Raw genomic sequence first — 24,080 nt, 5'->3', positions numbered from 1 at the left:
ACCTTCCTGAAGTCTGTGGCTCCTCTCAGGGATTGCAGCACACCCAGTACATGTTGGTTTTTGCTCTGGTGAGGACCCAACTCCCCTGACTAACGGGCTGCACTAACGCTCCCCAAAACGCGCTTCCTCCCTCTGACCTGGGGCTCTGCCTGCTCCAACACTGAGCATGGAACTGGAGGGGGTTTGGAGAGGCTGAGGGACATGGGATGCTTCAGACAGGGTGATGGAGGGGACCGTAGCATCAGCCCCAAACCTTGAGGCTTGGCTTTTTTGGGAGGTGGGGGGAAAAAAACAAACAAACAAAAAAACCCATACCCTCCCAAGGGACAATTTGGCTGTAAAGGCAGCAGAGTGAAACCCAGTGACATGTGACACCAACCAAGCTCCTTGCTGGACACTGTTTCTAAATCACTTTTTTATAATGTTAAACAGGGGAGAGACACTTCCAGCAACACGTTATCCTTGAGACGTTTTCTAATGGTAAATATTTTTGTTCTCTCTATCTCTCCAAAGGGGTTTAACCCTAGACTCTCATCTCCAGATCCTAACGAGGGGGGGGGGGACTTCGGGGGGCCTGAGCTGTCAAGCTAACTGCATGCCTCACTAACTCTGTCCCCCCCCTGCTGCTGCTTTGACACCCTGCCCCCCAGCCTGGCCTCAGGCTCTGCTTTTGGGGACAGAGGAAGAAACCTTTCCCCTGGCTGCACTTGCATGAGGTGGGGGCTGTTGCGTGGCTGTGGTTGATCCAGCCTGGTGCAGGGGGGTGATGATGCCTTTCCCCGTGGCTGTGGAGATGGTTATCCCCCCCACACACACACTCCCAAACAAGCTCCAAAGGAGCCAGAGGTGGGCTGGCAGTGGCTGGGTGATGGGGAGGGGGATGGTCTGTGCTGTGTTACCTCTTCCCAGAGCTCACCCACTCGTGGATGGTCCTCTCTAGGGGTGTGAGGACATTCAGGGTGTCCCAGGGTTTGGCCCTGGAAGTGCCCAGCCCAGAGCTGCAGCAAATTTGATGGCTGCAATGTCCCTTGGTCAGCCTGGGCACCTCAGCTGCTGCCCCAAGTATTTCTTTGCAACCCCTGTGGGGTCTCTAAGCCCTTCACAAAGGTAAGGCAAGGCCTCTGCTCCTCCAGCAGGGAAACTGAGGCAGGTTGAAGGTGCAGCAGCGTGGCTGCCCTGAGGAATCTTCTTCATGGATGTGCTGGGTGCATGAAAACTCCCGACATGTCCAGGAGGAGCTGCGGGTTTGCAGTTTGCTGGTGGCCAGGAGCACCCACCCCAGCTTTTGGGGGGCACCTCAGCGCCTTCCCCGCAGGGGTGAGAGAAGGGGGGGACCCCCAGCTCCTCTCCCTGCAGCCAACCCCACTGTTATCCCTCTGTTCCCCGTGCAGTTCCCTCCTGTGGCCGGCGGGCTGGCAATCCCCCGGGGATTGCTGCTTCCCGGCAGGTGAAGGCGAATCCGGAGCGTGTGCGGGCAGAGCCGTGCGGGGGCAGGGGCGGGGGTGAGGGTGCTGAGCAGGGCGAGAATTTCCATGGCACGGCGGTGGGGAAGCTGGGCTGGATGGAGGAGGGTGGGAAAGAGCATCTGTGTGTGTGTCTGTGGATGCGTGTGTGTGTGTGTGTGTGCAAGCTGCTTTGTCTTCTTCTCACCCCCCCCTCACCCCCCGCCCCGAGCATGGAGGCCCTCGCCAAAGCCCTGGGTGGTTGGGTGAGTCACGCTGGCTGGGAGCAACTCTCGTTGCCCCCCCTCACCCCCCGAACAATGCTGTTCTCCCGGGGGTCCTCCACCCTCTCCCAGGTATCCATCCCCTCACCACCCCTCCCAGCTTTTGGCGAGCCGAGGACGCGGTCCCCGCTTTGCCGAGGCGGTGAAGCTGCGGGCTGGCTCTGCTCCCACCCCACGCACAGCCCCATCCTGCATGGGAGGGTGGGGTAAGGGCTTGCGTGACATCCCCACCCGAATTCCTGGTTTTGCGAAGGTGCCGGCAGGGGAGATGGGATGCTGCATCCTTCCCGCTCCAGCCCCTCCGCAGTCCCACCAAAAGCAGAGCCCGACGTCTCAACTCGGCCTCGACCCTGTTAAATCAATCCTCCCTGGGCTGCTTCTGCATCAGCTGCTGGAACAAAGGCTGGCGTTAAATAATTCATCGGCCTTCCAGAAAGTTTCCTTTCCCTTCGGCGTGGTGTCACCCGCAGCCCGGAGCCGCGGGGAGGGGACGGTCCCTGCGGGAGGACCTGGCTGGAGGCAGAACTTCTCCAGAAATCCCTCCCTTGCCGTTACGTTTTGTAATTGTGCTGGGCTATTAATTTAATAAAATGGTCCCTTTTGTTCTCTTATTATGGGACATCATAAAAATAGCAGCGGCAAGATGAGCACAGAGCGATCCCAGCTCCCTCGCCCTGCGGCGAATGGTTGGATGGTTCAGTCATTCCCACCCCGTGAGGAGAACCTGGGATTTGCTCTTTCCAAGGAATTTCTTCAAGGCATTTTCATCTTGGGTTCCTTGAAGCCCAAATGCCTCATTTATCCAAGCGACCCAGCCTTCTGAAAGGAATATTTTATTATCCTTTGTGAACAACTTAATGCACTTCAAACCATTGTTTTGGTGGTTAGGACCGAAATTGAGGATTGATCTCACAGGGAAGCTGTCAAGCTGAAAATGCTTCATTTAAATTAGTGTCCCTTCTAGTCCTACCCAACAACAGCTGACTTTGATAAAACTGGAATAATTAGCTTTTTTTTTCTTTTTTTTTTTTTTTTTTTTTTTTTAATTGACTTTTTTTTCCACTGCTGCTGCTGCCTCTGTGTGTGTGTTCTAATTATATGAAGTGCCTCCTAAATTAGCCCACGACACTGGACGGGTGGGTGACAGTCAGGGACCATCAGTTCAGGGTCACTGGTGGCTTTGCAGCTTGGTGGCAGCCAGGGGGGGGTGGGACACAGACCCTGCCACCCCCCGGGGACCCACGGTGTGCACCTGCACCCCTGGGGACCTGCAGCCTCCGGTGAGCCCCGGGCCTGCATTTTGCACACCAAGAGCAGGGTCTTGGTCACTTGGAAATCCAATTCCTCCTCCTGGGGCTGCCAAAGCCAAACCCCACCGGACCTCTTCTCTTTTTTTTTTTTTTTTTTTTTTTTTTTTTTTTTTGGAAGGGAGAGGGACACGCTGTGCGCCCCGATGCCAGCGTGGGGGGGATGAGCGTGGCGGCATTAATCCCAGTGAGCTTCTTTTTCCTTCTGTCAGCTGAAAAGCCGACGTGTTTGGGGAACAAAGAGCCTCCGTGGAACCTCCTCCGCTTTTCCCAGCACCACCAGTGCCGGCTCTTTCGCAAGAGGCAGCGGCTCTGCCTGCACGTCCCTGCCTGTGACCCCGGCCCCGTCCTCTCTGGGACAGCCGGGTGATGCTCCTCTAAGGAGGGGACAGGGCTGACCCCAACCTTCCATCTGCCCTAAATACAGATCCCCGGGGCAGAGGTTGTTGAAAGGTGGGAGGGTTGAGCAGGAGTTTGGACAGCAAACCCTGAAACGTGGGTGCTTTTTCCTGCCTTAGCACCAGGGTGAATCACACTCGCCCTTGTTTCACCTCCAAAATCCCCGTGGAAGAGTTTGGGGTGATGGGAGAGGCAACAGGTGCTGAATCATCTGTGTTGATGCCTTACCCTGCCCTGGCTCTCGTGTGCTCTGTATTTGGGTGTTTATTAATTTGGGGGCTCCCTGACCTTGTTGAAGCTGCGTGAAAAGCCCAGGAGGCTTTTGGTGGGCTCTGCAGGAAGGTTTGCAGCCTCTCCCAGCCTGCAGCATGGGGACATCTAGGTGGCACGGGGACACCTGGATGGCATGGGGTGTGACCCACCCCAGCATTTTTGACACTGGGTCCTCACCTTGGCCATTTCTCTCCCTTCTCCTTGCAGAGACGTGTGCTGTCAACAACGGAGGCTGTGACAGCAAGTGTCACGACGCGGCCACCGGGGTGCACTGCAGCTGCCCCATGGGCTTCATGCTCCAGCCTGACAGGAAGACGTGCAAAGGTGGGTGGGTGCACACAGAGCTCCCTGTTCCCCCCTGGCTGCCTCCCAGTCCCCCCCGTGTGTCCTCAGTGCCCTTGGAACAGGCTCAGGTTTGACTCAGCTCGATGCTGCCTGCAGCGTTTTCTTGCTGGGTGTTTGCATCCGTGGGGTGGAGACAGGGATCACCCCCAGGAGATGACACCCAGCTGCCTGTTGAAGGCACCGTGGTTGGCCCTGGGAAGCCCACAGGGAGGTGGGAAGGGGGGATAGGTCAAGTCAGAGGTGATGGCATGGCAGCTGTGGGGCTGAAGGTCCCATCCCACCTTGTTCCTTCCTGCTGCCTCAGTTTCCCCACGAGTCGGGCCTGGGTGTGCAGGAATCCCACCCCACTCTGGGAATTTGGGATGCATGATTCCCTCTGCACCAAGCACCACATCCAGCTGGGGGAGGACACCATGGGATGCCACATTCCCAGCAACATCCACCTCCACCTGTCCCTGCAAGGGGAAGTGATCCTGGCACTGGGGTCACCCCGGCCACCCCAAACCTTCTCCCTCCTGGGCAAGGGGACCCTGGGGCTGGCTAGTGCCTGCATTTTGTCTTTTGGCAGCTCCAGGAACTTGACCCTGGTTGAAAGGAAAGCCCATCCTGCTGCGAGCTGCCTGCCTACCTGCTGACTGCTTCCAGAACCCCCCTGCTCCCTGTTATTTTATCAGAGCATCCCCCCCATTCCTGCCTCTGCTTCTTCAGTTCTGCAGTTTCCAGGAACATGCAATAACCCAGAGCCACATCCCCTGTGTCTGGGGTTTTATTATGGCTGCAGGGTTTACAGCTCGCTCCCTCACAGTCATAAAAAAGAAAACCCCAGCCTCAGAGAGGCAGAGCTGCCTCCCTGGTGTTGGTGGCTGGGGGCTGGAGGGATGGGGATGGTGGCTGCTTCTTCCTGGTCTCCTTCCATTTTACAGGTCTTTTCCTGGCAGTAAATTTTTTGATTAGTAGAGAACGGGGAAAAAACCCAAAAGAACCAAGCAAGCAAACAAACAAACAAAAAGATGAACACCAAAAAAACCCCAAGTTCCAGCCTCTTTCCAGCTTGTTGGGTCTCTTTGCAGTTATTGTGCATTGTGATTTTTAGCTTTGTTTGAGAAGCTTTTGGAAGGAGGGGGTTTCCCCTCCCACCTTGGTCTTTATTCTTGCTGCTCCTGGTCTCCAAAAGCAGCCCCCAGCCCAAACCTGGGACCCTGTGGACTCTGATCTGGTATTCTCCATCTTTGAGGCTCTTTTTGAGACCCTGGCTCCTGGCTCTGCTCTGGGTGATACTGCGACTTGCACAAATGTGATGATTTGCACAACTTCCAAAGGGGACAGAACCCAGGAGTTTTGCCCTTCCCCAGCATCGTGCCTTGGCTCCCCAGATGCACCCAGAGCAAACCAGCAGCCACATTGTGCTGGTGACCATCAGAGCCCAAAGGGTTTCCTCCATTTCCTGGCTCCCAGTGGGGATGGAGTCTGGAGACCCCTCTCTGCTGGCTGAACATCCCAGCCAGAGCGTGACACGTGTCCCCTGTCCCCACCAGACATCGACGAGTGCCGGCTCAACAACGGGGGCTGCGACCACATCTGCAGGAACACAGTGGGCAGCTTTGAGTGCAGCTGCAAGAAGGGCTACAAGCTGCTCATCAACGAGAGGAACTGCCAAGGTGAGGGACAGCAGGACCCCCACAGCCTGCCCTGCCCAGGGACATCCCCTCTCCTGCCCTCCAGCATTGCTCAGCCCTCCCGCAGTGGCTGGAGGAGTCCTGGCCCGGTTCCTCCTTTCATTTTGCTCTCCTCTGGACCATGCACATCCTTCAGGGGATTAGTGGTGGATTTGGGTTCTGGGCTGGGGCTTAGTGCTTTGATCTGCAGAGCTGGGCTGCTGTCCCAGCCCTGCTCCCAAGCTGAGGATTTCTGGGCTCTTCTCACAGCACAGTTAAAGCCAGCAGTGAGGCAGCCCCGGTGAAATCCTCCAGCCTGGTTGGGATGATGGTGGTGATGTCCCCTGCAGCCCCACAGGGGACTGCCCGGGCACAGGGACCATTCCCATCCTGGGGCTGTTGGCTCTGCTCCAGAGCACCCGTGCCAGGGGACCCCAGCAGCGCCCTGTGTGTTCTGGGAGGGCACACTCAGCTCTGGTACCTCTGGGTCTCTCCCAAGCCTCCTCCCTCCTCTTCCACCTTTTCCTCCCAGCACTTTCCTGCACATCTCACACAAGGGACACACTGGTGGCCCTGCTTGGCATGTTTGAGGTGCAGAGGAGGTTGGGACAGGGGGGATGCTGGTGCAGTGGGCAGCTGCTCCTGTGTAGCAGTAGCTGGAGTGGGCAAGGAGGGAGCTTGGCGACAGGCAGGGTGGGAGCACAGGGTCTTGCAGTATCCTGATTTTGGATCCCCAGAGCAATCTGGTGTTGGATTCTTGGAGCATCCTATTTCTTGATCCCCAGGGCATCCCAGTGCTAAATCCCTGGAGTATCTCAGTTCTGAGTCCCCACAGCATCCCAGTTCTGGGTTCCCAAAGCATTCTGGTGCTGGATGCCTGGAGCATCCCAGTGTAGGGTCCCACAACATCCCAGTGCATTCCCCAGGCTGCTGGAGCAGGAAGGGGACTGTCCCTGTGTCTGGGGCTGCCCCCTCTACCTTTCCAGCCCTCACCCCTCCCTCTTGCCTTCCGTTCAGACATCGATGAGTGCTCCTTCGACCGGACCTGCGACCACCTCTGCATCAACACCCCCGGCAGCTTCCAGTGCCTCTGCAACAAGGGCTACACACTGTATGGGCTGACCCACTGTGGAGGTAGGGCTGGGAGGATGCTGGCAGGAGCACCCTGCCGGGTTTGGTTCCCGGAGTCACACGCAGGGCACCCAGGGACGGGGCAGCCCCATGGCCCGGTGGCTGCGGGACCCCTGGGGTTCCCACTCCCTCCCAGGGCTCCCGGGGAGGGTCGGTCCCCTGCGTACCCCAAGGCGGGGCCGGGCGGGGAGGGGGCTGGCAGCCAGACACTGGCGTCTGCAACATCAAACGCAGCGACAGGAACAATTTGCGACTTGTCTGCAGCAGGAGAGAGGGAGAAACCCCCGGTGTTTTTCTGGCAGGGAGCTGGGACAGGGTGGGAAGGGGGACATCAAAGAAGTTTGATTGAAGTTTCATGAGGCAGAGAGAGCTCCCAAGGGCGGGGGCTTGTGGTGCCCTGGAAGCAGGGAGGCAGATGGAACACACTTTGGGGAGTCACTAGAGCATGTCGTGACAGGGGTGCCATCAGCCTGGGGACCTGGTGACACGAGGCCACATGCTCTGGCACTGCCTGGTTGGTGAGGGTGGGTGACCCTCCCTGTGCTCCAAAAAAGCACACCCAGCATGAGCCAGCAGGGCCCTGGGGATGCTCTGGACATGACCCCCCTGGAGGGGTCATTGCATCCCACTGATGCTTCTGAGAAGGGAGAGTGGGGCAGGGAGAGGTTTGTTTAGGGGGACAGCTCCATCCCTGCCTGCTCCCTACCTCCAGCCCTGCTTTGTGCCAGGATCAGCTTCCCATTTTGGGCCAGGGCAGAGGGAGAGGGGCCAGGGCTGCCAAGCAGCTGCCTTTGAACTGGGCTGCTAAATGGTTCCATGTCAGCTCTGTCTGCTGCTTCCCGCGGGGCTCAGCCTGGGTGGGCTGCACCCGTCACTGCCTGGCCCTGAGGGACATCAGGACTCAGGGCTTCCCTTGTCCCCGTGGGGCTGGCATGGTCCAAAATCCCATCCCCGAGACAATGCAGTGACTCAGAGCCAGAGCTGGGGTGGGGGATGTCCTGCTCAGCTCCCCTGCTGCTGTCCCTCACCCACCACCTCTCCTTTTTTCCTTGCAGACATCGACGAATGCAGCATCAACCGGGGGGGCTGCAAATTTGGCTGCATCAACACTCCTGGCAGCTACCAGTGCACCTGTCCCAGTGGCTGCAAGCTGCACTGGAACAAAAAAGACTGTACAGGTATGGGGGGCAGGACTTGGCATGGCCAGGGACCCCCCTGCATTCCCCAGCCAGGTGCCTTGTGGCCTCTCTGTCACTTGGGGCTGTTGGGATTCAGGGTGGGGGAAGCACGGGGGGGCAGGGGGGGTGGTGTTGTTCCAGCTCAAGGATGCTCTGTGCTGGGTGGCTTTTGGCTGCAGCCCTGTCTCCATCTCACGTGGGTCTGAGTGAGAAGGGCTGTAAGATGTTGCACTTCCCACTCTGCCCTTGGTTGTCTCGTTGCTTTTTCTCAAGGTGGGCCATGAGTTTTTGCACCAGTGAGTGTCCCCAAGAGTTGTTTTCATGGCTGGGGCAGCCATCTGCCTTCAAACCACCACCCCCCCAAAAAAAAAAATTAAATCCCATCAATCACATCTCCAGGGAGGAGCTGGGGGGGTTGGGATGCTGGTCCAGCGTCCTCATGCCACCCCCTATCACCCTCTCTTCCCTGGGAATCCCCAGTGGCCTGGGATAGCACAGGGGTCCCTTGTGGGTCCCCAGGCTGTGCCAGCCACGGGCATCCCTGCTTGTTGTCACCAGCTGCTGCATGTCCCTCAGAGCTGCTGAAATGCCTGCCGGGTTCGGTACCACCACGGGCCATCCTCACCTGCAACAAGATGGGCAAGAAGGACAGCTGTGCCCTCACCTGTGCCTCCAGGGCCCGCTTTCTGCCAGGTACCAGCAGTGCCACCACCACCAGCACGGGCAAGGGAGTCCCCAGTTCCCTGGGTGACCCAAACTGGTGTGGGGGAAGGAGCAGCTGCATGGCCAGAGCACCCAGTAGTGGCCAGGGCAAGGAGGGAGGGGGTTGCTCAGGGGTCTTTTTGTTGGGTGTAGATCCACAGGATGGGTCCCTGGTGCAGGATCTCTGTGGGAGGGTGCTGAGCATTGTCCCCCCATGGCACAACCATCTGTCCCTGCACCCCCTGGGGGACGGGGCAGCCACTCCAGCATCCCCTGACTCCCATCCCTCCTTCCCTCAGAGTCTGACAGCAGCTACACAGTGAGCTGTGGGACCCCCATCCTGCGGCAGGGTGGGCAGCAGAGACCCAGCAACAGCAGCCAGCAGTGCCTCGGTAAGAGGGTCCCAGGGTGCCCATGGCCACCTCCAGCCAGAGCCACCTCACCCGGGGGTTGTTGAGCACCTGCCTTTACTTTTAGAGACTGTTGCTGCACCAATCAAGCAAAAAGCTTCCTTCAAGATCAAGGATGCCAAGTGCCACCTGCACCCACGGGCCAAGGGCAAGCAGGAGGAGGCTGGGAAGGTTGGGGCTCAAGGTGAGGTGTGATGGCAGAGGGGTGGCAGGGTGCCCATCCCCCTGGGAGGAACAGGGTCCTGACTGTCCCCCCATGTGCAGGGGGTTCGGCACCTTGCTCCGACTGCCAGGTCACCTTTGTCAACCTCAAGTGTGACTCATCCAAGAAAGGGAAGGGACGCAGGGCTCGCAACTCCCCCAACAAGGAGGTGACACGGATCACGCTGGAGTTTGAGGCAGAAATCAAACCAGAGGAGACCACAGGTGGGCACAGGGTTGGCTTGGTCAGTCTTGGGTGCAGGCAGGGAAATGGTGGGACCATGGGGATGATGGTGGGCCCAGAGGGGTGGTAGTGGGACCAGAGAGATAGTGGTGGGACCAGGGGAATGGTGGTGAGACCAGAGGGAGAGTAATGGCACCAGGGTGGTGGTGGTGGGACCAAGGGGATTTTGATGAGACCAAAGGGATAGTGGTGGGCCCAGAGGGGTGGTAGTGGAACCAAAGGGATGGTGGTGGGATCAGAGGGATGGTGGTGAAACCAGGGGGTGATGCTGGGACTAGGGGGGCATTGGTGGAACCAAAAGAAGAGTGGTGGGACCAGAGTGTTGGTGGTGGGACCAAGGGGACATTGCCATCCCCATGCAGCAGGGAAAGCTGAACCAGTTCTCATCCCACACTGGATTGGGATGCTCTGGGCGGCACTTGCATTTGGCAGCTGGTCTTCATCCTGCTGGGTTTCCCTCTCCCTCCCTCCCTCCTTACTGCCTCCCCTCTTCCCCCTGTACCCCCATTCCCCCCCTGCACCCCCAGCCAGCTGCAACCTGCACTGCCTGCGCCAGCGGGTGGAGAAAAAGCTGAAGTCGGCCATCAAAGCCCTGAAGAAATCCATCAACCAGGAACGGTTCCTGCTCCGGTTCGCGGGGATGGAGTACGAGGTCGCCAGGAAGCTGAGCGTGGCCCCCGAGAGGCAGGAAAGCTGCGGACCGGGTCAGCAGCGCCTCGGTACCAAGTGTGGTAAGAGAGGAGCATCACGGGGTGCGGGTGGAGACCTGGTGGGGACAGCCACCACCTTGTCACATCACTGACGTCCCCCCCCGGCTCTCAGTCAGCTGCTCGCAGGGAACGTATTACCACGGGCAGACCGAGCAGTGCGTCCCCTGCCCCCCCGGCACCTACCAGGAGAAGGAAGGGCAGCTCTCCTGTGACCTGTGTCCCCGTGGTGACACCTTCGGACCGGTGGGGGCCACCAACATCACCGGCTGCACGGGTGAGGAGGGCAGGGAGCACCCCCAGGACCTGTAGAAGTTGCTGGTTTGGGTGTTCAGAGGGAACCCCGGGAAGGGCAGTGCTTGCCCTGGGTTTATTGGTGCTGCTGTGGCTGGGGGGGGCACATGGGGACAGGAGGGGACATTTGGAGGCTGCAACCTCAACCATCAGCCCCCACGCAGAGGAGGGAAAAGCCCTGAGTATCACCAGGACCCACTGAAGTTGGGGTTTTGGGTGTTTGTCTTTTAGAAGGGACCCCTGGAAGGGGAGGAATTGATCTGGGATGATCCAACATCTGGACTGATGCTGACAAAGCTGGAGTGGGAGACAAGAAGGGACACCTGGGGGGTGGCCAAGGCTGCAATAGCAGAAGGTTTTGGGGCATTCATCTTTTAGAGAGCGCAGGAATTGCTCCGGATTTTTTGATGCTGCCAAGGCTGGGGGCTGGGGCAGGGAGCCAGGCACGGGGAGCAAGACCCCTGGGCCTGGGGGATGTCAGGACTGAGCCTGCCTGTGCCCACAGGTCAGTGTCCCCCTGGCCAGCACTCAGCTGATGGCTTCAGGCCCTGCCAGCCATGTCCCCGAGGGTCCTACCAGCCCGAGGTGGGGCGGGCACTCTGCTTCCCCTGTGGGGGGGGCCTGACCACCCGCCACGAGGGAGCCCTCTCCTTCCAGGACTGTGACACCAAAGGTAGGTGGGAGCTGGTCCTAAGGGAGAGGGAGGGAACACTCAGCATGTGGGTGTCTGACACAACCCCCCCTGTGCTTTCTGACCCCCCCTCCAGTCCAGTGCTCCCCCGGGCATTACTACAACACCAGCGTCCACCGCTGCATCCGCTGTGCCCTGGGCACCTACCAGCCCGATTTCCGACAGAATTATTGCATCTCCTGTCCTGGCAACACCACCACTGACTTCGATGGCTCCACCTCTGTGTCCCAATGCAAAAGTAGGAGAGCTCTGGGGTGGGATGAAGGGGGGGAGGGACATGACAGGCACAGCCCTTTCCTTCAAAATATTGAAAAAAATAATTCCCCTAAAATGAAATTTTTGGAACATTTCTGTGCTTGCTGCAGACACAGGGTTGGGGGAGAGGGGAGAATGCATGGAGGGGAGCTGATAGAGCACTCCCTCTCCCCCTCCCCCCTTTCCCAGTAAACCTCATGCCATCCCAGTGCCCATACCACTGGTTCCCAGTTGAACAGGCTCTCCATGCCTTGCAGACCGGCAGTGCGGGGGGGAGCTGGGGGAATACACGGGTTACATCGAGTCCCCCAACTACCCTGGGAATTACCCTGCCAACATCGAGTGCACCTGGAACATCAACCCCCCCCCCCCAAACGCAAGATCCTCATCGTGGTGCCAGAGATCTTCCTCCCTTCTGAGGACGAGTGCGGAGACGTCTTGGTCATGCGGAAAAACTGTAGGTAACCGAGAGAAACCTGGGGACGAACAGGCTGGGGCTGGGCTGGAGCTGCCTGCTGCAAAGGGAGAAAGGTGTGAGACAGCAGGGAGGTGTTCAGAGAATCATAGGATGGTTGGAAGGGACCTTAGAGATCAGAGAGTCATGGAATAGTTTGGGTGTGAAGGGACCTCAAAGCCATCCCAGTGCCACCCCTGCCATGGGCAGGGACACCTCCCCCAGCCCAGGGTGCTCCAAGCCCCATCCAACCTTCAACACTGCCAGGGATGGGGCAGCCACAGCTTCTGGGGGCACCCAGGGGCTCAGCACCCTCACCCCAAAGAATTCCTTCCTGATGCCCAACCTCAATTTACCCACTTCCAGCTTAAAGCCATTCCCCCCTTATCCTGTCACTGTGTTCCCTTATCAGTTACATCCTGGGGTAGCACACAAGGCAAATATACCCTGGGGGAGAGAAATTTTGCAACGTGGCAAAACCAACTTGGGTGAGGATGCAAGGAATGGTTTGATTTCAGTTCCTGCAGGGCTGCTTGGGGTGGGGCTGGGGGGGTTTGGGCATGTCTGGAGCAGCCACATATTCCTTGGGCAACCTGTTCCAGCACCTCACCACCCTCACAGGAAAGAATTGTTCCTAATGTCTGACCTAATTCTCCCCTCTTCAAGTTTTAACCCATTTCCCTTGTCCTCTCCCTACCCCCCCATGTCCAGAGCCCTCACCCAGCTTTCTTGTAGCCCCTTCAGGTATTGGAAGGTTGCTCTGAGCTCACCTGGGAGCCTTCTCTTCTCCAGGCTGAACAACCCCAATCCCTCAGCCTGGCTTCCCAGGGAGGTGCTCAGCCCTCTGAGCATTTCAGGGGCTCCTCTGGACACCTTCCAGGAGCTCTGTGTCCTTCTGGTACTGGGGACTCCAGAACTGGACCCAGCACTCCAGGTGGGAACAGAGTAGAGGGGGGAATCTACTCTAGAGTCAAGATCATCCACTCCAATCTCTCATCCAGCCCAGGTTGCTCAAAGCCTCATCCAACCTGGCCTTGAACACCCCCAAGCCACAGCTTCTCCTGGCAGCCTGTTCCAGCATCTCACCACCCCTGTACTGCAGAATTTCTTGCAAAGATCCAGTCTAAACCTGTTCTCCTTCAGTTTAAAACCATTTTCCCTTGCCCTGTCACTGGACACTCTTATAAGTCCCTCTCTAGCCCTCCTGTAGGTTCCTTTCAGGTGTTGGAATTTTTGGGAACTGGGTGGAATTTTGGGAGTTTGGGAATTGAGCAGAGGGATCAGCATCACCCCAGTGTCTTGCTGGATCAGGGGGATGTGCATGGGCTACGGGTGGACTAGTTGTACACCCATGTCTCAGCACTTCTTTTGGGTGGGGGGGTGGGGGGTAAAAAGCCCCTTTTAGGCCTTCCCAAAGCAAGGAAGGAATAACAGCATCCCTGGTACCTAACGTGAGGGCTGGGACTCAGCCTCACCCAACGTGGCCAAACCCCCTCCCAGGTGCCTCCTCTGCCAGGAGCATTTCAGCACAGCTGGGGGCAACTCTGCTGATGAGCACCCAGCATCACCCAGCCCCTCACCCTTCCCCACAGCCTCCCCATCCTCCATCACCACCTACGAGACCTGCCAGACCTACGAGAGACCCATTGCCTTCACCGCTCGCTCTCGGAAGCTTTGGATCAACTTCAAAACCAGTGAAGCCAACAGTGCCCGGGGCTTCCAGATCCCCTACGTCACCTACGACGGTGAGCACAGCCTGGAGGGGTCACCATCCCCTGTGTCCAGTGTCCCCTGTCCAGTTTAGTACCCAGGTCATCCCCCATCCCATGTGTTTTGGGGGAAGCAGACTTAGGGATGAGGAGCAGAGGCGTGGGGACAAGTGGCAGCTCCTGTCCTGACCTTGTGGTTTGGGTTTGGTTTTTTTTTTGGCTGGGGGGTTGCAGAGGACTATGAGCAGCTGGTGGAGGACATCGTGAGGGACGGCAGGCTCTACGCCTCTGAAAACCACCAAGAGATCCTCAAGGTGAGCGCTTCCCCCCCCAGGTCCTTGCTGCCCGGCAGGAAATGTCCTGCCCTCCCCTCGGCTGTGCCACCCCTGCCCTCCCAGCTCCGGTTTCGGAGCCACCACGGGGGGGGGGGAGGCACAGGGTGGGATGGATGGTGACCTCTCCCTCCTCTTTGGCTCCCTCCACAGGACAAGAAGCTGATCAAAGCTTTCTTCGACGTGCTGGCACATCCCCAGAACTATTTCAAGTACACAGAGAAGCACAAGGAGATGCTGCCCCGCTCCTTCATCAAACTCCTCCGCTCCAAAGTCTCCAGTTTCCTGCGGCCTTACAAATAGCCCCCCGCACCCTCCCCCGCAGCCAAGGAAAACCTCTTCTCCCTTCCTTCTCCTTTCCAATTTTCTCCTTCCTCTGCTCAGCTCCAGCAGGACCAGCACCACCTCTCACCCTCCAGATGTTCCCCCACGATTTCTCCACTGTTCCCTGGGGATGGGGAAAGCTTTGGACTCAGCCAGCGAAGCCTCCCCTCTCCTCTGCAGCGTCTTCTTCAGTTTAGGAAACCAAAGCTCTGGGCCTTTCGCTGGCATCTGTTCTCCCTTTGGGTTCCTTCATGCATGGTCTGTCCCTGTTCCCTGGTGCCCTGGGACATCAGGGGGGTCACTGTCCTTCCTAGCCACCGAGGTGGGAGAGAGGATGGCGAGAAGGTGACGCCCAATCCCTCGCCTGCTCCTGGGCTGCTTCGCGGTGGAGAGAAAGGAATTTTTTTTGACAAAGCCTTCTTGGTGAAAAAGCCAAATGAAAGGAGAGAGATGGGCACAGCTCCACGGGGGCTGGGAGGAGAGCAGAGCCAAGCCACGGAGAACAATGTCTGGCGGCACGGGAGAGAGCAGGGAGCAAAGGAGAAGGACTTTCAGCCGGGTTCCCTTTTGGGTTTTTTTGGGTTTGTTTATTTTTTTGTTTGTTTCTCCCCCCACCCCCCCCTCATCCCAGACACTTGTGCCAAGAAACCAGACTTCCTTACAAGCTCTGCCAAAGAGTAACTCGAAAAAACAAGCTTTGTGAAGAGCAGGAGTAAATGTTTGTGCACTAGGATATCCTCCTTCCTACCTTTGTCATATGTATTAAGTGCAATCATTTGAGTCGTCTTTATATTATTTTAGAGGGAAGGTTTTGTTTTGTGGTTTGTTTTTGTTTCTTTGTTTGGTTTTTTGTTTGTTTGTTTTTTGTTTTTTTTTTTCTACTAGAAACGACAATATTTATACCTGCCTGAGAAACGAGAATGTGCGTTTTGTAACAAAAAAAAAAAAAAAAAAAAAAAGGAAAAAAAAACACCCCAACAACAACAACAGCAACCACCCAAAGCAAACCCAGCCCTGGGCTGCAGCTCTCTGGCAGGATGGTGTTTTCAGGCCTTGCAACCTCTTCTGCTGCATTTGTCCCCAATCAAAACCTCTTCCTGGGGGGAGATGGTGCCTCTGCTGCTCAGCCTGTGATGGGTGAGTTTTTCCTGAGGGTTCCAGGTGTCTGGGTCCATCCCCAGAGAAGCTGGGTGGGTGCTGGGTGCCTTGGGGCTGATTTTCCACAGTTTGAGGGTTGCAAGGGGGATGCAAAACTCTGCTGTCACTTGCTTGTTACAAAGCATTTTGCTTCCCTGCAGGGGCTCAGGGACCAGCAGAGACCTGGGGGAGAGCTGGGACAGGACCCAAGGAAGGGTCTGGGGGACACGCCAGCAGGAGAGCTCCAAATCTCCCCCAAGGCCTGGGGGGCTGTGCCCTCCCCAGCTCTGGGGAAGCTTTGAGCTTCCATGTTCCCTTGGGTGGTTCTGTCCCTCTGCCTGAGAGCTCTGCAGGGAGCAGCTCCCTGGGGGATCCCCTCCTGGCACCCCCTTTTCATCTCCACTTGCCAGGTGGGTGTCAGCGAGGGGTCTGACCCCCTGGCATCTGCACACAGCTGGACAGGACCCCTGGGGACAGGTGACTGATGCCACCTCCCACCCATCTTCCTCCTCCCCAAGCATTTTGCCCTCTCCAGCTCTCAGCTCTCCCCTCTCCTGCACCCCCCAAACACGGGGGGTCTTGCCTGAAGATTTCCTCTCTGCAGATCTCCTCCCATCTCCACTTGACTCTCACTGTCCCCTTGGCCACATCTGGGGCAATCCTTGCTCTTAAGGAACCAATTATTTATTTATTGGTTCTATGATGATTTATTGCTCTGCACATCCTCCCCCAGGAGGCAGCTGCTCACCCCTCTTCCCTCCTCACTCCATGGATGCTCCAGGAGCTTCTTTTGGGCTCTGGTAGGGTCCATGGGCTGGGTGAGCACTGAGGTTTGTCCCCAAGATGTTTTGGTTGGAAAAGTCTCTCCTGATGGATCCCAGCTGTGGATTTACCCCTTCTGCCTCCCCAGCTCCCGGATGGTTTGGAAGCTCCACATCTGGGGCTTGAGCTATTTTGTCACTTGGTTGGTGTCTGGAAGCAGCTGCTTTGATGCACAAAAGCTGTTGCAGGGATTTGGAAGGGCTGCTTGGGTTTGGTTTTTGTTTTTTTGGTTTTTGCTGTGGGGCAGTGGCAAAGGAGTGGTGACCATTGAAAGGGTCTTTCAGATTTGGAAGACCAAAAACAAAGAAACAAAAAAAATTCAAAAAAACAACCCCCTGCTCACCCCCCAAAGCAAACCAGAAAAAGACATAAAAAACCAGCCTGGGGATGAGCTAACCCTGGTGTGAGGCAGCTGCTCTGCTCAGAGGAGTTTGTTCATTCTTTGTGATTTCTCCTTGGGATCACTGTTATCCAACCCTGTTGGGAATGGGGACTCTGGGGGTGTCCTGGCTGTCACCCCACTCAGCCCCCAGACACCTGGGAACACCACCTCTTCACCAAACCCCTCAAATTAAACCCCAAAAAAGCCCACAGGGCCCCCAGAACCACCCCACTGCTTAGCTGTCCCTCTTGTCACCCCCATCCAGGACCCAGGAAAGGTCTGAAAGGCTGAAAACAGCATCCTGCCCCTGCCCCAGCTGGACTGAATGTTGGGATGCAATGAACAGAAAAAAGGGTTGTTGGGGTTTTTTTAGGTTGGTTTTGTTTTGGTTTTGGTTGGGTTTTTTTTTTATGGTTTTTGTTTTTTTCATGTTGGAATATTTATATCTGCCTTTTGCAGTGGGCCACGACTTCTACCATCGCCAGCAAGATAAAAAGTTAAAAAAAAAAAAAAAAATTACATGAGAAAGATGTAGTTCATGAAGTTATTTGCACTTGAGTAAAAGAAAAAAAAATAATTAAAAAAATGTATCTGAACTTTGTAAAAAAGAAATGTTTGCATTTTGTATTGTCTTTTTTTAATTATTAAATGGAATTTCTTGGTGTTGTGTTGATCTTTAAGAAACTGGCTCTGATGCTCATTTTAAAGGTTTCCAACAGCAGGATCCAGTGATTTTTCATTGTTCTGGTCCCTCGGATGCTCAGTTGAGCTTTTTGCAAGGGCAAAGGGGTTGGGCTGAGTGGTTTTTTTTCTTTCCCCCAGCAGCTTAAATCCTACACCCTGCCATAAGCTCTCTGCTCCCGACACAATGTATTTATTTATATACATTAATTAGATGCAAAAATATTTTTTTTTTCCTTAACATGGCAGCTGGGGAGGGAGGGAGGGGAACAGAGGGGATGGAAAACACTCAGCCCTGAGCTCCTTGAGCTGCAGCTCCCACTCAGAGCCCCCCAATTCCTCAGAATCCCGTGGGAACTCAGAGACCCCATCAAACCCCCATGAGCTGCAGCTGGGCAGGACCCAAACCCCTCCACCCCAAGCCCATCATTGGGTGCCGGGGGGGATACAGGCACCTAAAATGCTGCTCCCCCCCAAACCCACCCTTCAGGAGGCTGCTGGGAGAGTCCCAACCCTGGGGTGGGTTCAGGTGCAGAAATTTGGAACTTTGGAGCCAAAATTGGTGAAAATGAGGGAGGGGTGGAATGGTTGGGGGTTTGGGTACTGAAGCAAACCTGGAGCTGATTGTTGGTGGTGCTGTGGGTGCTGTGGGGAGGGTGAGGCCCAGCAGGAGTTTTCAGTGGTCACTCCTTGTATTTGGGAGCCAGGTCTGGACGTGATGGATTTTGGATAGGACACCTTCCCATCAATGAGGTGAAGTGGTTGGTGTTCCATTTTGTTGTCTGGGAGGGCTCCTCCCAGGCTTGTTTGTACATTTATTGTGAGGCTTCATCAGCCTCAGCTGAGTGGTAGGAGATTTGAATCCTCAGGAATAAAAATGAAGGGAAACTCAGGACGTACCCATAAGGGGAATGCAAGAATCCTTGTGCATTTTGCCACAAGGAAATGATTTTGCTTCCAGGGGTATAAAGCTGCTGAAGCAAATCAAAGATAAAACTCTGCTGAAAAATTATGTCCACACATAAGAAAACTTCCATAGCTGCATAGAAACAATACCAAAAAGCACAACACTTGCTGTGGAGAAACACTCCATCTCCTCCCAAAATACAGCTTTTTATTTTGATGAAAATAACCAGACACTTCTGTATGGATATCCAAAACAAAATAATAATTAAAGAAATAGTCTCCCATGTAGCTGCCTGTAGGTAAGGAAACTCTGCCCTCAAGTGTATTTTGGTGGGATTTCTCTTTTCCCTCCTCCTGATGAACACCAACCCCCTGCACCAAGTGCTGGACCCATCGGAACCAACCACGCTCAAACCCACACAGGAGGCCAAGGAGAAATACCCACGGCCTTGAAAACCTCCACTTGGAAAAAGGGAAAAGAGAAGTGAAAAACAACAACAAACAACCCACCCTGGGCTTTCTCCAGTGCTGCTTTTTGAGGGGATCCCCAGGGGCAGGCAGAGGATGGGCTGGGAGCTGGGCTCCCTTCACCTGATCCCTGCCACCGGCACCGCCTGCTGCTTGCGGATCTTGTTGAAGAGCTCCATGTACTGCCCCATGGTGTCAGAGGGGCTGTAGATGCTGTCATGCTTGGTGCCAAAGACAGAGGGAACCCCAGGAGTGTGGTTCCCCATGAAGCTCTGCATGAACTCCAGCAGCAGGTTCCAGCAGTCGTTGGCGATCACGCAGGGGCAATATTCCACCTGCCAAGAGAAACCACAGCTCATTGCAGGAGGCAAAGTGCTGCCCTCTCTCTGCCCCACTGGAGAATGCTCTTCGTAAAAAAGTCTGAGAATATTTAGTGTCTGACACAGAGGGACAAGTAACAAGGATGGGTTTTCTTATTAGGGCATGGAGTGATGGGACAAGGGGAAATGGCTTTGAACTGGAAGAGGGTTGGATGTCAGGAAGAAATTCTTTGGTGTGAGGGTGCTGAGCCCCAGGTTGCCCCCAGAAGCTGTGGCTTCCCCATCCCTGGCAGTATTGGAGGCTGGATGGGGCTTGGAGCACCCTGGGCTGGGGGAGGCCCATGGCATGGGATGGGAATTTCAAGCATCTAATTCTCAGCTATCTCCAAGACAGCTGGGCACCAATACACCAAGATGTTTGGGGGCTGACATACTCCACTTTGCCCTTTTCAGTCCAGAAAGGGATGGGGGATTTCTCATCTAGCCTCCAATGTGGAATTTCCCTCTTTGTACTTGTATTTTACACCTCTCAAAGATGATTCTTACCTCCACAGATATCCCCCGGGCACTGGGCCCCATTGTGACCGTGCCCACCTTCACCAAGAAGTCACAGTACTGGTAGCGGGTGCCCCGGCTCTCTATCTTGTTGGCCTTGGCATTTTGGAAGAAGCCTTTCAGCTTCACCATGAGGATATCAAAGTTAGCATCTGCTATCAGGCAGGGACCGTTTTCAAAGAGAGCGAAGCAGCTCAGGGGATACTCAGAATTGTGCATCACATACATCAGCTTCCCTGTCTGCCCTGGAATAAGAACAGAGGGTTTGGGGGCTGTCAAACCAACAGTCCTACACTTCTTATGGGTTTTAAAACACCTGTTTAACTTTTTTTTTCCTCTGTCCTTGTTTTAATTCCACGCTCCCTGTGCCACTCATATGTGCTGCTCAGGGAACAGATTCTATTTCCTTCTGAAGACTTTAAGTGGAAAAAAAGAAGTCTTCTGCAGCCCCAGGATAAGACCCCAGCACAACTCAGGGAGCAGAGAGTGAGCAGGACATGAGATCCTCAGCAGACTGATGGAGAGGGTCAGCAAAAAGCATCCACCTCCCTTCTCACTTATCCCTGTAGCACAAAAGAGCCTTTCCGTAGATGTGGCAAGTTCCAGCTGCAGAAAAAGTAGCAAAAAGCTGCTCTTGTAGCTCCAGGTGGATCTTCCCAGACACACCAAGAGTGCAAAGTCTCAGTGCTGAGCTCTGCAGCTGCTGAGTCCCCGTGGCTGTGGTCACAGCTTTTAAATGATGGGGAAAAAGTGTCCAGGAGGGATAAAGGGGCAGGAACAGCCCCTCAGGAAAGCAGCCATACCATACCATACCATACCATACCATACACATTTCAGGCTGTACTGTGTCAAGAGGGGATTTGAGGTCCTCCCACAACAACTGGGGGGCATCTCACAACTCAGCCTTCTGAAAGTTGCTCCTCACCACCCCGGGAAACTATGAAACTCAACATAAAAATAACACACTGGTAGCGAAGGGCATGGCTGTGAAGGGAACCCTCCAGGCAGGGACACCCCAAGGCAAATGGGAACCCCCAAAGCAGGGTGCCTGTCCCAAACCCCCCCAGGACCACAGCCCGGGGATGCTGATTCTTCCGGAGGAGAGCGGAAGGCAGCAGGAGGGGCAGCAGAGCGATAAATGAGAGAAAAAAAGAGAAGAACCCTCGGGTCGGTGTCCTCACCCCCCGACTCCCCCTGGTTCCAGGGGACACGGAGCTGGAAGCCGCAGCGGGAGAAAGGATGAATCTGGGGAAGCAAACCCCGGGCCGGGCCCCTCCGGCGCTGACCTTGGCTGCCGATGGTGGATGCGGCGGTGTGATAGGTCTCGCAATCCACGCAGAAGGTTCCCTGCTTCTCGGCTCCCAGCACCTCCAGCTTCCGAGTCAGCAGCTCCACCGTCTGCTGCACGCTCTTCCCCTCCGCCACCGGCACCTGGGACACGCTGCAACCGGGACAGGGGCTCAGGGTCCCGCCGGGAGAAGGGATGGACGAGCAACGCCGGCGGGACCCCCATCCCCACTGCCCCTACCAGGTCACCCCCATCCCGCACCGCTCGGAAGCGCCGTCGGAAGAGGCGGGGACGGGGGCTGCGGCGGAAGGGGCGGGGGCCGAGCTGCTCCCCCCCCCTCCCGCCCCACGCCGCCATGCCCAAGGTCCGACGGGCCAGGGGTTCCGGGCCTGGGCCCGGTCCCACGGTGCCGCTGGCCGAGCAGATCCTACAAGAAGCGGCTCCGCGACCCACGGCGAGGGGGAAGCGTCGGGGCGGCCCGGCCGCGGAGGAGGAGGATGGCGGGGAGGAGGGATACGTGGACGCGCGGCTCTCCCGGCGCATCCTGGAGCAGGCGAGGCGGCAGCAGGAGGAGCTGGAGGCCGAGCACGGCCCCGCCAGACCCCCCAAGCTGCGCAGCACGACGCTGGGTGAGCCCCCGCTCACCCCCAACCCACCCCCGGTCCTCCCCCAGCTCCCCCCCCCAGTCCTCTTGGCCCACCCCCAATCCCAACGGGTTTCCCCCAATCCCCCTGCCCCGCACCTGGTTCTCCCCAACCCCTGGTCCCCCCGAACTCATCTCCAGTCCTCCTAACCCATTCCTGTTTCTCCTCAACCCGTTCCCAGTCCTTCTTCCCCACATCTGGTTCTCCCCAGCCCAACCCGTGGTCCCCCCCAACTCATCTCCAATCCTTTACCCCACACCTGGTTCTCCCCAACCCACTTCTGGTCCTCCCAGCCCACCCCTGATCCCCACCCAGCCCGCTCCCAGCCGAACCTCCAGGCTCAGGCAGGGCTCAAACCCCCCCAGGCCCAGCAGTGCGAGGCTCAGAGGATGAAGATGAGGATGATGAGGAGTGGCCCTCACTGGAGAAGGCAGCAGCGGTGTCAGAACAGAGCAGGGAGTACGGGGGGGAGGTGGAGGTGGACCCTGAGGATGAGAAGGCCATTGAGATGTTCATGAACAAGAACCCACCACTGAGGTGAGGACACGGCAGGTGAGGGGACCGGGATGGGGATGGGGCAGGGGTCAACACGTTCCAAAACAGCCCCTGACTTGCACCCCTCCTGGCTCATCCCCAGACGCACGCTGGCGGACGTCATCATGGAGAAGATCACGGAGAAGCAGACGGAGGTGGAGACGGCGCTGTCAGAAGTGTCAGGATGCCCCATGCCCCAACTGGATCCCCGTGTCCTGGAGGTCTACAAGGGTGTCAGGGAGGTATGACCAAAGCTGCTCTGTCCTGAGGTCCAGCAAAGGGCACTGAGCCCCACAACCTCTGCCCCTGCTCTGCCTCGGAGAGACCATCCCCATCCTCACTCTGCTCTGGCCATTTGTGTGTTGCCTGCACTTTGGGTCATCTCAGTCACTGAAGGGTCCAGAGAGTTTTTGGTGACCATGTCCTGAGCTCCATGCTCTGTGTGATCCTGGGACTATCCTCTCTTAGGACTTCGGATCATCCTTTTTACCAGAGATGCTGAGGGAGGTGACAACTTTTGCACAGGTCCCTGCTGTTAGTGCCTCTGTGTTGCAGCCCAGTCTGTATCTGTGTCTTTTAAGGTGCTGTCCAAATACAGGAGTGGAAAACTCCCCAAGGCATTTAAAATCATTCCTGCTTTGTCCAACTGGGAGCAGATCCTCTACATCACAGAGCCAGAGGCATGGACAGCAGCTGCCATGTACCAAGCCACCAGGTAAGGTCATCTCTGGGAGTTGCTGATGTGGGATTTTTTTGTTTAGCTTGGTTTTTTTTTTCCATAAGTGGAACCAACATACAAAATGCCAGCCTGTCCTTGGCTTGGCCTCCTTTCTTCAAATGCTGTGCTTTGCTTTTCCCAGGATATTTTCATCCAACCTGAAAGAGAGGATGGCTCAGAGGTTCTACAACCTGGTGCTGCTGCCACGGATCAGGGACGACATCGCCGAGTACAAGCGCCTCAATTTCCACCTCTACATGGCTTTGAAAAAGGCTCTCTTCAAGCCAGCAGCCTGGTTCAAAGGTAGGGACTCCCTTTGGAGCCTTTCTGAGGGCTGATCTTGCTCTGCTCTGGCAGCCTGGGGGCATTCAGGGAGATGTTTCTTCCTTCCCCTCCACAGGGATTCTCATCCCCCTCTGTGAGTCAGGGACCTGCACACTGCGGGAAGCCATCATCATTGGCAGCATCCTCACCAAGTGCTCCATCCCCGTCCTCCACTCCAGGTGAGGCACTGGGCTGGGCAGTGATTCTCCCTTAGGGACATGGGTGCAACACCTCGGATCTGTCCCTCAGCCTCAGTGGCATCTCAGAAGTTGTGGGGGGGCTCCCCTCCGAGGTTGGGATTCAAGTCTCAGCGCTGGGTTTGTTCCCTCTGTGCTGCCGCCCTGTGGCTCAAGCCCTGGCTGCTCCCTCTGTGCCCCCAGTGCAGCCATGCTGAAGATTGCTGAGATGCAGTACAGTGGTGCCAACAGCATCTTCCTGCGGCTCCTCATCGACAAGAAGTATGCTCTGCCCTTCCGTGTGGTCGACGCCCTCGTCTTCCACTTCCTGGCCTTCCGCAGGGACCAGCGGGTCCTGCCCGTCCTGTGGCACCAGAGCTTCCTGGCCTTTGCCCAACGCTACAAGGAGGATCTCTCCTCGGAGCAGAAGGAGGCTCTGCTCGAGCTGCTCAAGTTCCACAGCCACCCGCAGATCTCTCCGGAGATCCGCAGGGAACTGTTCAACTCCAAGACACGGGATGTGGAGGGGCAGCAGCCCATGGAGTGAGCAGGGAGAGGCAGGGAAAGCTGCAGCCTGCCCTGCTTCCAGGACACTGCTGGAGAAAAGTTGGGAGCCCTGTGTGGGAAGCATCTGTGCCAGGTTCCTGCCGTGCCCGCAGAGCTGGACACTGATCCCTGTGCTGCTTGTCACAGGGCAGGGCAGTCCCTGTCCCACACGGTGCCACCAGCACCCCCTGCATTTGAAAATAAAATCTGAGCCATTCAGGGCTGGTTCTGCCCTGCAGCCA

General features: G+C 56.5%; 3 protein-coding genes across 4 annotated transcripts in view; 2 read left to right on the top strand and 1 right to left on the bottom strand.

Annotated features, from left to right (window-relative positions):
* Positions 1 to 14,316, top strand: part of SCUBE3 (signal peptide, CUB domain and EGF like domain containing 3) — a 33,261-nt gene extending 18,945 nt beyond the window's left edge. The window contains 17 exon segments of the mRNA XM_030465493.1: positions 3,913 to 4,029; positions 5,586 to 5,708; positions 6,723 to 6,839; positions 7,892 to 8,014; positions 8,591 to 8,707; positions 9,016 to 9,108; positions 9,194 to 9,310; positions 9,391 to 9,552; positions 10,099 to 10,302; positions 10,394 to 10,555; positions 11,078 to 11,245; positions 11,340 to 11,501; positions 11,776 to 11,879; positions 11,882 to 11,975; positions 13,565 to 13,717; positions 13,916 to 13,995; positions 14,167 to 14,316. Of these exon segments, the coding sequence (XP_030321353.1) occupies positions 3,913 to 4,029; positions 5,586 to 5,708; positions 6,723 to 6,839; positions 7,892 to 8,014; positions 8,591 to 8,707; positions 9,016 to 9,108; positions 9,194 to 9,310; positions 9,391 to 9,552; positions 10,099 to 10,302; positions 10,394 to 10,555; positions 11,078 to 11,245; positions 11,340 to 11,501; positions 11,776 to 11,879; positions 11,882 to 11,975; positions 13,565 to 13,717; positions 13,916 to 13,995; positions 14,167 to 14,316 (2,246 nt within the window).
* Positions 14,317 to 18,453: 4,137 nt separating this feature from the next.
* Positions 18,454 to 21,191, bottom strand: MED20 (mediator complex subunit 20). 2 transcript variants are annotated; one of them, XM_030465442.1, is made up of 4 exons: positions 21,137 to 21,191; positions 20,895 to 21,049; positions 19,600 to 19,853; positions 18,454 to 19,068 (listed from the first exon to the last, which is right to left on the bottom strand). In XM_030465442.1, exons 1-4 carry the CDS (start codon positions 21,148 to 21,150, stop codon positions 18,853 to 18,855), a joined length of 639 nt encoding a protein of 212 aa, XP_030321302.1. In that variant the 5' UTR covers positions 21,151 to 21,191; the 3' UTR covers positions 18,454 to 18,852. The 2 variants fall into 2 exon arrangements, with proteins under 2 accessions (XP_030321302.1, XP_030321303.1); XM_030465443.1 differs by lacking the exons at positions 20,895 to 21,049; positions 21,137 to 21,191 and adding an exon at positions 20,790 to 20,875.
* A 37-nt stretch (positions 21,192 to 21,228) lies between these two features.
* Positions 21,229 to 24,080, top strand: BYSL (bystin like). Its single transcript, XM_030465405.1, has 7 exons — positions 21,229 to 21,525; positions 21,906 to 22,077; positions 22,178 to 22,316; positions 22,656 to 22,789; positions 22,935 to 23,095; positions 23,193 to 23,295; positions 23,497 to 24,080. The coding sequence occupies exons 1-7, from the start codon at positions 21,252 to 21,254 to the stop codon at positions 23,837 to 23,839; spliced, it is 1,326 nt and encodes a 441-aa protein (XP_030321265.1). The 5' UTR covers positions 21,229 to 21,251; the 3' UTR covers positions 23,840 to 24,080.

Source organism: Calypte anna, chromosome 26 (genome assembly GCF_003957555.1).
Source record: "Calypte anna isolate BGI_N300 chromosome 26, bCalAnn1_v1.p, whole genome shotgun sequence".
NCBI classification, from domain to species: Eukaryota; Metazoa; Chordata; class Aves; order Apodiformes; family Trochilidae; genus Calypte; species Calypte anna.
This window is presented reverse-complemented; position numbering and strand designations above follow the sequence as displayed.

Excerpts from the sequence above, each read along its gene's own strand:
- MED20 (XM_030465442.1), bottom strand. Across the intron at positions 19,854-20,894 it reads ATCCACCATCGGCAGCCAAG|GGCAGACAGGGAAGCTGATG; the intron begins GTCAGCGCCGGA and ends TTCTTATTCCAG. Across the intron at positions 19,069-19,599 it reads CCCGGGGGATATCTGTGGAG|GTGGAATATTGCCCCTGCGT; the intron begins GTAAGAATCATC and ends TTCTCTTGGCAG.
- BYSL (XM_030465405.1), top strand. The coding sequence starts at position 21,252 with ATGCCCAAGGTCCGACGGGCCAGGGGTTCCGGGCCTGGGCCCGGTCCC. Across the intron at positions 21,526-21,905 it reads GCTGCGCAGCACGACGCTGG|GCCCAGCAGTGCGAGGCTCA; the intron begins GTGAGCCCCCGC and ends AAACCCCCCCAG. Across the intron at positions 23,296-23,496 it reads ATCCCCGTCCTCCACTCCAG|TGCAGCCATGCTGAAGATTG; the intron begins GTGAGGCACTGG and ends CTGTGCCCCCAG.